The 11,669-nt window shown below is 57.0% G+C and overlaps 1 protein-coding gene across 1 annotated transcript in view; it reads left to right on the top strand.

Moving 5' to 3' along the window:
* The first annotated feature begins 328 nt into the window (after positions 1-328).
* CPNE2 (copine 2) overlaps positions 329-11,669 on the top strand; it is a 53,125-nt gene continuing 41,784 nt past the window's right edge. The window contains exons 1-2 of the mRNA XM_009290749.1: positions 329-378; positions 10,144-10,340. Of these exons, the coding sequence (XP_009289024.1) occupies positions 10,173-10,340 (168 nt within the window). The 5' untranslated portion in view covers positions 329-378; positions 10,144-10,172. The remainder of the gene's footprint in view (positions 379-10,143; positions 10,341-11,669) is intronic.

Consider the following 11,669-nt stretch of genomic DNA (forward strand, 5'->3'; position numbering starts at 1 on the left):
GCAGCAGGCACGGGGTATGCAGCAATCACAGGGCATGCAGCAAGGCTGGGCTCTGCCTCCTGCAGAGGCACCCGTGGTGCAGTTGTCTGGTAGCAGCCATCAGAGCCTGTCTTTTTTCTCTCGGGTTTAGAGGAAATACTTTTTACGTGTTCCGTCCCTGCAGCTCCTCCAGACCCCTGTCAGCAATGGTGCTGCCTCCCTCCGCACGTCACCACTGGGTGTGGAGGAGCGAGTTTTGCTTTTGTTTGCCAGGCTGGAGCCCTTTGCTTTCCGCCGAGGGAGAATTACGGAAACACCTTTGCCGCTGGGAGCCCGAGGGCCCTGCCCTCTCCGGAGCACTCGGCTCTGCTGCTCTTCAGGGCTTGTGATTTCTTGCTGGTAAGTGGTTTTAGATACTTTGCGGACAGTGTAATGACATTTTAAGACTTCATCTGGAGGGGGTTGGAGAACGAATGCTGTTCCCTTTGCTCCCCTGGTGCCAGGGCAGGCTCTGCCCGAGGGCGCCGGCTCGGTGCCAGCCAGCTGGTATCTGAGGCTGCCTGCACACTGGGAGCATGCAAAGGTGTTTGGTTTTACTCGTGCATCCCTGGCTTACTGAGATCTCCAGTTTCGGTGTCTCTGCGGGTGTGAGCCCCTCTGTGAGGACGTGGGTCCCATCCTCTGGTCCTGCAGCAGTGACTGGGCAGCGGCCGTGTCCCTACAGTTGCGGGAGGGACCGGCCTCCACCCCAGAGGGATGCTGGCACACGTACGGGACCACTGCAGAGGCTCTTGCCTTTCCCAGCGCCCTCCCGGGGGACGGCAGCTCCCCTTAGCTACAGGGCGGCTGGTCGGGGCAGAGCGGCCCCAGGTCCCTCCAGTTTCTGCTGGGGGAAGCAGCCAGGGTAGCAGGTTTGGGTGGTGCCGTGGGGGGATGCGGGGGGAACCCTTGGAGACATCATCAGGGCTGTGTGGCGGTACGGGGAGCGGGGCTTCGGTAGGAGGGGGGGATGCAGGGCAGGATGGGACTGTGTGGAGGAGTCTTGCTCCCATCCTGAGCTTCATCATGAGCTGGTTTCTTCATCATGAAGCTGGGTCCTTCATCATGAGCTGGTTTCTTCGCTGGCGCCGCTCTCTCCCGGAATCCAGCAGCTGCTTTGCCACAGGTGGGGATGGCAGAGGCAGCTGGAGGTGGTGAATTTGTGCTTGACATCTGCGGCGGCTGCCTCAGCTCTGGACTGGGCAGGGGAAGTGCTTTGGAGTGGCTTTTCAGGTGATGATGTTTTCAAAATGAGACGAGCAGTGGATGGTGCTGACGAGCCCTGTGCTTCACAGGCAGCACAGGGAGGGCACCGCGCTCACCGGTCCGGGCGGGAGGATCATTACTCCCATCCACCCGGCTTCTTCAGGCCATCTTCCCTAGTTCTGGCTGCTGACAGTCCTCTTCGCAGTCCTAAATCCCAACAGATGGTGGTCAGCCTTGGGTTGGACCCTCGGGCGGGGGAGACGGGAAACAGCACAGAGCAGCGAGGGGCTTTGCCCAAGGAGGAGGTCTGTAGAAAGCAGAAAACAGGATGGCCCCGTCCTCTCCGGCTCTGGCGGGATGGCTGCGTGCCACAGCCGAAGTTGGGGCCGCGGTGCCTGCAGACCAACCCGGAGCCTGCAAGGTCTTTGCAAGTGCTGAGTGCCCTTGTTAGTGATGCATGAGCAGCAGAGGAGCTCTGCCAGCGTGATGGACCGTAAATAATGATGTCTTCTAATCCTCTTTCCCTTGAGGGTCTTATGTGCCGGACCTGTTAATGTGATTACACTGGTATTACGGTGTTATATATTATGCTGTTACGGTACCTGTCAGTGTCCCGACTCTGCAGGGCACCGGGGAAGCCAATGCCCCGGCACATTCGTACGGATGGAGTGGTGTCCCCTTGCGTCCCACGGGATGCCCTGGGAAATGGCAGTTGGGCAGGGGATGATCCCATCCCGTGGCCTGGCACGTGCCCGCACCCCCTCGGTGGCTCCTGCCTGCCCGGTGGCCCCTGCCTGCTGGCTGCCGGGCTGAGCAGGCTGTCACGGCTGAGCACCCAGCCAGGACTGGGCTTCTAAAGGGGCCTGGGCCATCCGGCAGTGGCACCCACGGGTGGGACAGGCTGTGTCACAGCTCCTCTCCTCGCACCACGTAGCTCCTTGCGAGCCAGCCGGCTGCCTGACGGGGTGCCTGGAGGCAGGGCTGCAACCTCCCCTCTGCCCCCGAGCAGGGAGCAAAGGCAGCTTCACCCGGGGGGTCCCTGGGACAGGGACCGCTGGGAGGTCCCCAGGAGGTTTTATGGCTTCTGCAGATTCCCTTTCACCCATCACTCATCCCGGGCAGGGAGGCAGTGATCTTTCCCCCTGCATCCAGCTGAAGAAGCTGGATGGGGCTCCCAAATCCGCGAGTCAGAGGTGCGTGACCCAAGGCTGCAGAAGGAGCAACGAGCATCCCCATGGGCAGGTCCTTCTGCATGGGAGGTGCTTCTTTCTTCAAAGTTATGACCCCAGATTTATCGATGCTTGGATGTGGCTTAGTGGGTCGTGTCCCTGTTATCCCTCTGGTTGCTCTCTGGAGACGGATCTCCCGCTGGGTGAAACTCTCCCTGCACGGTCAGGGTGGGATCCCGGCACAATCCCTGCCTGCCCCGTGCTGGGCCTGGGGTGATGGGATCAGCCTGACCTAACTCCAGCCACCTAATTGCCACAAGGGCTAATTGCCACGGGTTCCCTGGGAGCTGGGGGAGAGGATGCTGCAGCCCGTTTGAGACCCCGCACGGCGTACAGGTACCCCCTGAAGACGCCAGTCTCTCTCTGGGGACTACCGAAGGGAGCTGGGTTTTTTTCTGCCTCGTTTTTCAGCTGGGACCTGCATTGCCCGTCCCACTCTCTGCCCAGTCCTGCAGCAAATCCTGGCTCCCTCCCTTCTCTTCTCCTTCACCGCCCCAGCCCCATCCATCCTGGGTGCTACAGGCGGTGCCTGGCCTGCTCGTCTCCATCCCTCCCAGGGCTGAGCAATGGTTTGAGGTGGGAGCGTAATGGGAACGTAGCTTTGGGCTGATTCAAAGCAGTCCTTGGAAATTGGTGTGGGGTCTTGGTGAACGCCTGGGCTTAAACAAAAGGTTTCACGTGCCAATAGAAGCGTGATGGTGTTACAGTCCCCAGAGCTTCCCGGTTTCTGTTTCGGAGGGGCATTTTGCAGTTATGTTGTCTGTCTGGCCCCGAATCCCGGATCCCTCTAATGGTGTCGTTATGGGGGTGCTGCAAGTTGCAGCTCAACCAGCCCCGGAGAGATGCTGCTGGATGCGGCGGGATGGGCTCATCCTCGCCGCTGGCAGCCTGGGTGACCAAATGCTTTTCTCCAACCCCGTGCACTGCACCGGCTGCCTGCCCGCCCTGCCGCGTTGGCTCGGTGGTGGGCGAGTGGCCACGTGTCCGGCCCTACTGGCACCCGCCTGCCCCGTCCTCAGGATCTGCCGTGTCACTTGTCCCCAGTGCCTGGAGTAGCCTGGATGGATTTACTTGCACCAGGGAGCAAAAGAAGGGCCGGGGCTGTTCCTTGGCTGGTGATGGCAGCTCTGCAGTGCTGGTGACGGAGGGACTTTCCCCGTCCCTTGGCCCTGATACACCCCATGAGACGGACTGTGGTTTGGGAAGATCTTCCCGGGGTGGGACCTGCTCTTTGACGGACATCTGAGCATCAGGGGCACGGAACAGGTATGGGCTGCCCTTTGCCGAGCGATGCCCTCCGGGGCAGGTACATGGGAGGATGGGGCTGCCTGGGTCAGGTGAGGGAGCAGGATCAGTCCCGCTTTCTTGGCCAGCCCTGATCTTGCTAAGAAGCATGATTCAGCCCCCCTGGGGTCCCCAAGGAGTTGGTGGTGCTGCCGGCTGGGCGAGGGCTGGGTGCGTGTGCTACGCCGGGGGCCTGGGTGGCAGCCGCCCTATGCTTCTCGCTTTCACCACGTGCCTTTAGAAGGGGTTTTGGGGATGCTGGGTTACTCCCCGCTAGACTGCCCCAGCTCCTTGCATACCCGGTACCTGCCAAAGCTGACCATTCAAATTCAAATTGTTTTAGAGCTATCCAACCACAAAACAGGTGTCTGAACCCTTTCCCAGACCATTAAAGCTGCCTTTCACTCTCTCCGCCGTGATAAATTCATTTAGCTATCGCCAAATGGCATTGTACCATATTAAAGCAAAGCAGAGACCGCAGCGAGATGGTGGATGATGGGACATTTCAACCCACCAAAGACCTCTTTCCCTTGAAAATGCCTGAATGCAAGAAGCGCCGCTGGGATGGACTTGTGTTCGGGGCCTTGCTCTGGGACTCTGGCTCATCCTCCCTTTCTGCCTCAGTTTCTCCCTTGGGCTTTTATTCCTGTTCCCTGTAGGACTCGGGAAAACTCCCTTGCATGTCCCGGTGCGTGGCTGAGAGGTCGTGGTCTCTGACACAGCTGGGCACGGCAGCCCTCTTTGTGCAGCATCTTCTCTTGCTGGCTGGGAAACGGGGTTACAACCTTTCTGGAGGGGCTGAGACGTGGAGCCAGTTTGGGGGAGCCAGCTCTGGTGCTGCGGGCTTTGCCTCGGCGTTTTCCTGCGATTTGTGACTCCCAGGACACCCCAAGTGACTTTGCACAGCTCTGCTGATCATCACCCACCGGAGAAGCTTGCCTGGGTGCTGCTGGCGTACCGGTCGGCGCAGCCGTTTGGGATTTTGGCAAGGAGGGCGCTGCCTACACCGGCACCAAACCGTGCCAAGGTTTGGGGGCTTTTCTGGGGACAGCAGAGGTCTGAGAGGAGCTGAGCGTTGTGGGTGACTATTGCCTGGGCACGAAATGAAGAAGCAGCCGCTGTCGCACCGAGGTGGCCACTAGCCGTTGTCATGCCTTGCTTGGGATGGGATTTCACAGCTCCAGTGCGAGAAAACCAGCTGTCGGAGCAGCATTACCCGTTGAAGCATCATTAGGCACAGTTTGCATCAGGAAGGGTTCGCAGGGAAATTACTTAATTATGTTGTCCTGAAACCCTTCTTCCCGCTGTATCGGGCCCCCAAAATATCTCAGTACAGTCCCCTTGGCTCCTTCCGTCGGGCAGGACTATGGGACTCGCTCACAGCGTGCCAGCCTGGAAACCAGAGCTCAGCCTGGGCATCCCCCTGTGCCGGGTCTCCAGAAATCTGGGAGAAGGTGAGCTCAGTCCCAGCTGTGCTGCCCGCACTGGGATGCTCGGAGGCAGTTTTCAGCCTTTCCCTGCCTCGCAGGAGAGCTGAAGCTCCTCTGATGGTAGCGGGTACCCAAGGTACATCGTTGCAGGGAGTTTTCACGTGCAAACATCCCCTTTCTGCCTCCCCCAGCCTGCTCGCCCGCAGCAGAGGCATTTGCTGGTGAGGGCACCGGCAGCACGGTGCTGTGTACATGACTAATTGCACGCGCATTCAGAAGGTAACGAGGCTGTTATTAAGACCAGGTGCAGGCTGGTGAATCCACCGTGTTGCCTAGGCGAGACTGAGAGGCAAACATTTTTGCTTTGCAAAATAATTCTGGAAATGACTGTATCTGTTGACAGGAGGAAGGAAAGCGGCCGGTGTGGGTTTTGACGGCGTGGGGAGCTGCGTTGGGCATCCATCCCGGCACATCCCGGCTTTTCCTGGCCTCTCTGGCTCTGTGTGTGCTGTGTTTCAGCTTTTCTGCTGCTCTGGGCAACCGTTTTCTGTGTCCTCCCGCTCCTCTCCTTTGCTTCAATCTTCTGACAACCCATTTTCACGTGCTCTTCACCCTCCCTCGGGTACTGCTGCTCTCCCGCTGTGTCTCCGCTGCCTGTAAGCTCGGATATGTGCTTCATAGGAACCCAGATTTACCTGCTTGATGGTCTTTCCTCTCATTTTCCCCTTCCAGAAAGGGAATTTGCTTCTACAATTGCAGTAGGCTGTAGCAGGGCAGCCCGAGTGGGTAAACTGAGTCATGGGTGACTTCTGTGGGGTATTACAGAAATCACGGATCGTCCCAAAGAAGGGAAGGGACATCCCCGAGGGGGACCCAGAGGGACTTTGCACCAGTCACTGGTGGATACTGGTACTTCTGGGGCTGTTTCAAATATGCCTGGTATTCCCTGAGAAAATAAATCTGATTTCTTTAAGGAGAAGCGATCACTGAAGTTTGACGACACTATTAATATTTAAAAAAGCCCCCAAAATGTTTTGGTTAAAGCACAGTGGCATGGCTTATTTTTTTCCTCTCTTTTTTTTCCTGTAAATGCTTAAAATGGGGCCTTAGTGTGGCCCGAGCGACTGCTTCTCGTGGGGCTTCTCTTCTGCAGAGGGAAGGGAACCTCCCAGGGCAGAAGTTAGTTTGCAAAACAGATAACGCCTTCCCCTCCTCCTCTTTCAGATAAGAGAGGATGAAAAGATCCCAGGGCTTCCAGCCAGCCCTTCTACACTGTGCTTTGGGGATCTACTGTAGAGACTGAGGGGGCCATGGGGTGAGGAGGAGGAGGAGAAGGAGGAGCAGGAGGAGAACATCTGTGTGTATTGCTCTGGGGCTCCCAGATGTTCACCTCAGATATTCTGGGTGGCCCCAGGGCTTGTGCATGCCCCCAGCCAGCGAAACCCCTTGCTGCAGGACGCTGTGGACACGGAGGTCCAAGCGGAGGTGACCAAGTCATGCAGGAAAAACCACTTGAAGGTTACGAAGCGCAAAGATGTGTCCGGCTCAGGAGGTCTGGGAAGCTGGAGCCCAGAAAGGATTTGGGGACCATGTCCCTCCACCCTGGTCCTGCTCTTGTGACTCCTCTTCAGGCATCTGCTGTGGCCAATGGCAGACGGGACCATGGGGCAACTGGACCTTCATGCTTGTCCCAAGCCCTCTCATCGGTACCCTGGCCGTGTTTCGGCAGGAGACCACGTGTCCGCGTGATCGGCATGGAGCCAGCAGCTGGGATTGTACGTCAGGAGAATATTTGGCCGCAGATGCCGAGCGAGTCGCAGGACTTCGTTCAGGGCGGCGAATGCGGGGAGAGGAGAACAAAAAAGGAGGAGAGACTGGAATACAGATGATGGCAAGCCAGCTCTTTCGGTGCCAGCTCAAATCCCCCCCCAAATTTAAAGCATTTGCTGGGGGGTTGAAGTGCCGCCGGCTCGCTGGTGGTGCCTCAGATGGGAAGCCCGTGAGGCAGGGGCACCCGTGGCTGCTGCCGAGGCTGCAGGGGCCAAACCCGTGCCTGACCCCAGGGAAGGTGCTGGATCCACCCCGGCGCAGCGGGAGGAGAGGTGGCTGCGGCTCTCCGGCGGGGAGGAGGTGCCTCCCGGGGCCGTTTCCCGGGGCAGGATGGTGTGCATGGATGAGCAATGGTGGCACCTACGGACACGGCCGTGCCCTGGTGGCATCACCACCTTCTGCCCCTGCCACCTCTCTGAGTGTTACCCTTTCCGTGGGGTTGTTTGGCAGCCAACCTGGCTGGGAAAATGACTTTTTCATTTAAACTAATTACTTTTTGGCTGAATCAGGACAGTTACGCTCCTCAGGGTTTTATACCAGGACTGGAGCTGGGGGGAAGGAGTAGCCCGAGCCGTGATTCGGGAAAGCTGCCCATCTCTTTGGCATCTCCATCCCTGGCGGGCTGGCTGGACCAGCAGCTCCTCGGTGGAAACATCATCTTTACTGGGACGGTGGTGAAAGGGGTGGCGGCATCTTCCCGCTGCCTTTTGCCTTCTTGGGGAAGGGGCAACTGCAGGATTTTGTGCTTGTCACCCATGGATGGCATCAAGCTCTCCAGGTTGGCACCTGGGGGAGAAGTCACTGTCCCAGTCCCTGATTTTGGGTGCCTGGGTGGGGAGTGTGCCCAGGCAGGGGACACGAGTCCCACCAGGTCTCTGCCCTCAGCTGGCTCCAGCCAGCGCTGGCCGCCTCTCCTCTTCCCCATGCCCGTTTTGACTGTGCGCTCCCCTGGGAGCACGGCAGGCTGAGCGCAGGGGCTGGAGTGCAGGCGATGCGCAGTGTGCCGAGAGGATGTTTTGGTGCCTGCCAAGCCCTGGGAAAAAGCTTTTTCCACTGAGTCATTCGCTGCCTCTGCTTTTTGTGAGACGGTGCCGAGATTTGGGGGAAGGGGAGATGGAAAAACCCAGCCCAGATCTCCCTGCTCCGGCAGGACCAGGTCCATGCCAGCACAGCTGCCCTGTGTTTGCTTTTCGGAGGGAGCGGCAGACAGACAGCAGCATAAATAGAACAGGCCCGGCTATTTTAAGACATCAATTGCATGATCTGTGCATTAAAGAAAAAAAAAATAAATAAAATCTTTGTTTTAGCTGCAACTGGCAATGTGGGCTTGGGAGGAGCAGAGGCAGCTCTGGCGGGGACGGGCGTTTCGGAGCCATCGCCCCAGCGGCCACAGGGGCTTCACAGTGGATGAGCCGGGAGGACTTTTGCTTCTGCATGTGTTTCTCCTTGAAGCCGCGGTAGATGGACCATTGCCCACACGTGCTGCTGATTTGGCGTCACGCTGCTGCGAACGGGGAGCGACGGCATGAGATGTGCTTGGTCTAGGAGAGGGGAAACCGCGGTCAGGGAAGGGATGTGGGTGCTGGTTTAGTGATGTACACGTGTGCGTGCAGCCAAGGATGGGGATTTTCTTCTTCTGAAGGTGTTTCTGGGTTCCTACGGAGCTGAAATGATTGCACTGCTCTTGCCCTGAGCAGCAGGCTGTGGTGAAGAGCTTGCATTTACTGTTGGGGGTTAAAATCAGGCTTGTTTCGGGTGACGTAGTGCCAGGCAGAGATCTTGGCATGTAGGAGGGGAGGGCTCAGAGCCTTGGAAGCGGGAGCTGTTTTCCACTCAGTATTCATCACAGCTGGGGCTGAGCGGTCAGCCCGGAGCTCGCTCTCCCATAGCCATGTAGGGGCTGGGATCACCCCATCCCTGTCCCCCATCCCCATCCCATTGGAGGTTGAGCTGCAAGGAAAGGGAGCAGCAGCACAGCTCCCAGCACCACAAGCGCTTGTAAATACTCGTGCCCGGGCAAAACGAATAAATAATATTAACTGGGGTTTCAATGCCAAATAGCAGCAGATGGCTTATCAAGGTGGGGGAAGGTGATGTTTGGGATTTTCAGATAAATTGGATGAGCCAGGAGCCGCTCTTGAAAAAGAGGGCTATGGCGAAAGGTATTGAAGCAGCTGCTGAAAAGAGCGCTCTCTCCAATAGCCACCCCAGCCGCAAAGGTTTATTAGTATAACTTAATCTGAAAATGCTTTTTCTTCTCTTTTTTCCCCCTTTTCCTCTTCTCTATTGAAGACCTTTGATGGTTTGTGCTGAGTAAACTGCACATCAGAAGGCAAAACTGCCATGTGGGATGGGGTTTTGCACTAATAATGGTATAAAACACATTTATCTCTGCAAAACAGCTTTGGTAGTGGACTTTTGGTAGGCTGTTCTTCTAACAAAGGGTTTTTTATCAGGGCCCTGTAAATCATCCCGTACACCAGGTCATGCAGCGGTTGTCACATTCGCCTTGCTCTCCTGTGAACCAACTAATGCTGCTTTTTAATTGCTGCCAGAGCCACTGCTTTCTGCTGGCCTGGTGAGTTGGGTGGAGACAGGGCTGAACCGGGGCTGGAGCTGCCCTCCACCCCACTCATCCTCACGGTCTCACCCCTTTCCCTGTGACGATTTGGGGGGCAGAGCTCAAGTTTGGCCCTCGTAGCTTAGGTCCATGGTCCATGGCTTGGGACCAGCCAGATGATGACCAGTTTTTGTGCTGAAAGATGGTGTGGAATTATAGTTCCTCCCCACAAAAAAAACCCAACATGCTGGAAGAAGAGGTTGGGGGGACCCCCCCCCTCCTTTCCTTGGGGGGTAAGCAGAAGATGTCACCTTTCCTTGAAAATCTCCTATTTATGGAGCAAAACCAAGGCAGGTTGTAGATGCTCTGGTGGGCTCCCACTCAGGATGTCTGCCTGGTGTGGTGGCCACGTGGGGATGGTGACCGGGCAGGACAGATGCTTTGGAGCCAGGAAAGCCTCATAACTTATTGAGTGTAACGCAGAGCATGAGGCTCTGGATGTCTGGGCCCAACCCACCGTCGCCGACAGAACGTTTTCTGCCTTTCTGCTTGCACTGAGGTTTCTCTCCGTTCTCGTGTCCCACAGACTGCCTGGAGCTGCTGCCGCTGGAGTCCATGGCGTACACCGTGACTCCCACGCCGGCGGGGCCTGTTGGCTCCCAGTACTGTGTCTGCAAAGTCGAGTTGTCCGTCTGCGGCCAAAACCTTCTGGACAGGGATGTCACTTCCAAATCTGACCCCTTCTGCGTCCTCTTCATGGAAGTCAACGGGAAGTGGGTGGAGGTAAGTCCTGAAGTTGTGTGGATTTCCACCTCCTGTGGTTTGCCCGTGCTGGTGTCTCTTCCTCTGTGCTCCGCTGCAAGGCTGGTCCTCGTTCCTCCCCGAGCAGAAGTGGAAGCTCTTCTGGTCCTCCTGAGGCTGTGCGTGCGGCGCCGGTGTGTTAATTATTCTGTGCTCTGCTTTGTGCTGGGGGTTAGATTTAACTGCAGATCTCAAAATGCCGACCTCTGGCAAGGCACGTGGCAGGCGTGAAAGGATCTTGCCACCTTCAAAGTGGTTCTAGCCCCTTCTCAGTCTGCTGCTGTAAGCTGGGGATGCTTTGGATTTGCCTAGCCCCTTCTCAGTCTGCTGTAAGCTGGGGATGCTTTGGATTTGGGTGCCTGAAATGCTGATCCTGTGTGACAGTTAGATGTTGTGAGGTCCCGCTTGCAACGGGGCATGTTTCTAGGTGAGTCAAGGCAGGCTGGTTCTTGGGTCACATAGGAAGCTGGTCTTTGGGTTTCACTTGAAGAGTGGCTTTTTCTAGGGGCCAGGAGTGTGCTGGATGAGGGTCTGGCAGGTCAGTCCAGTGGAAAAACGCCATCCAGGGCAGCTCATGCTCGGAACAGCTGTGGCCTCCTCCAGGAATTCTATCAAGGTCAACTGTCCTTAAGCCGGGCATTTCATGAGGTTGTGAGCAGCTGGTTGTGGAGAGGGCAGGACCATGGGACGGGGAAGGAGACTGTTGGGAGCTGGGTGCGCGGGGGGTTGGATCAGTTCAGCTGCAGACAGACAGCAACCGGCTGGCAAATCCTGAGTGAACCCTTTGCAGACATTGGTCTTTCCTCCTTACCAGAAATCTCATAAATACGTGCTTCAACTGCCGTATTTGATAGCGGGAGGCCCTGAGAAGAAACTGCAGAGGATCTTGTTATTTGCTTGGTTTCAGAAGCCAGCTCCTTATAAATGGGAAAGGTAATTCCTGCAGGAAGAGAGGAGAGGAGGGATCACGATGTAGACAGTGGGATTGAGTGCACCCTCAGCAGGTTTGCAGATGACACCAAGCTGAGTGGTGCAGTTGAGTCGCTTGAGGGAAGGGATGCCATCCAGAGGGACCTGGACAGGCTGGAAGAGTGGGCCCATGTGAACCTCATGAAGTTCCACAAGGCCAAGTGCAAGGTGCTGCACCTGAGTCAGGGCAATCCCTAGTATCAGCACAGGCTGGGGGATGAATAGTTGGAGAGCAGCCCTGTGGAGAGGGACTTGGGGGGACTGGTGGATGACAAGCTGGACATGAGCCAGCAATGTGCGCTTGCAGCCCAGAAGGCCAACTGTGTCCTGGGCTGCATCCAA

This window comes from Aptenodytes forsteri, unplaced genomic scaffold (assembly GCF_000699145.1).
Source record: "Aptenodytes forsteri isolate BGI_AS27 unplaced genomic scaffold, ASM69914v1 Scaffold14, whole genome shotgun sequence".
NCBI lineage: Eukaryota > Metazoa > Chordata > Aves > Sphenisciformes > Spheniscidae > Aptenodytes > Aptenodytes forsteri.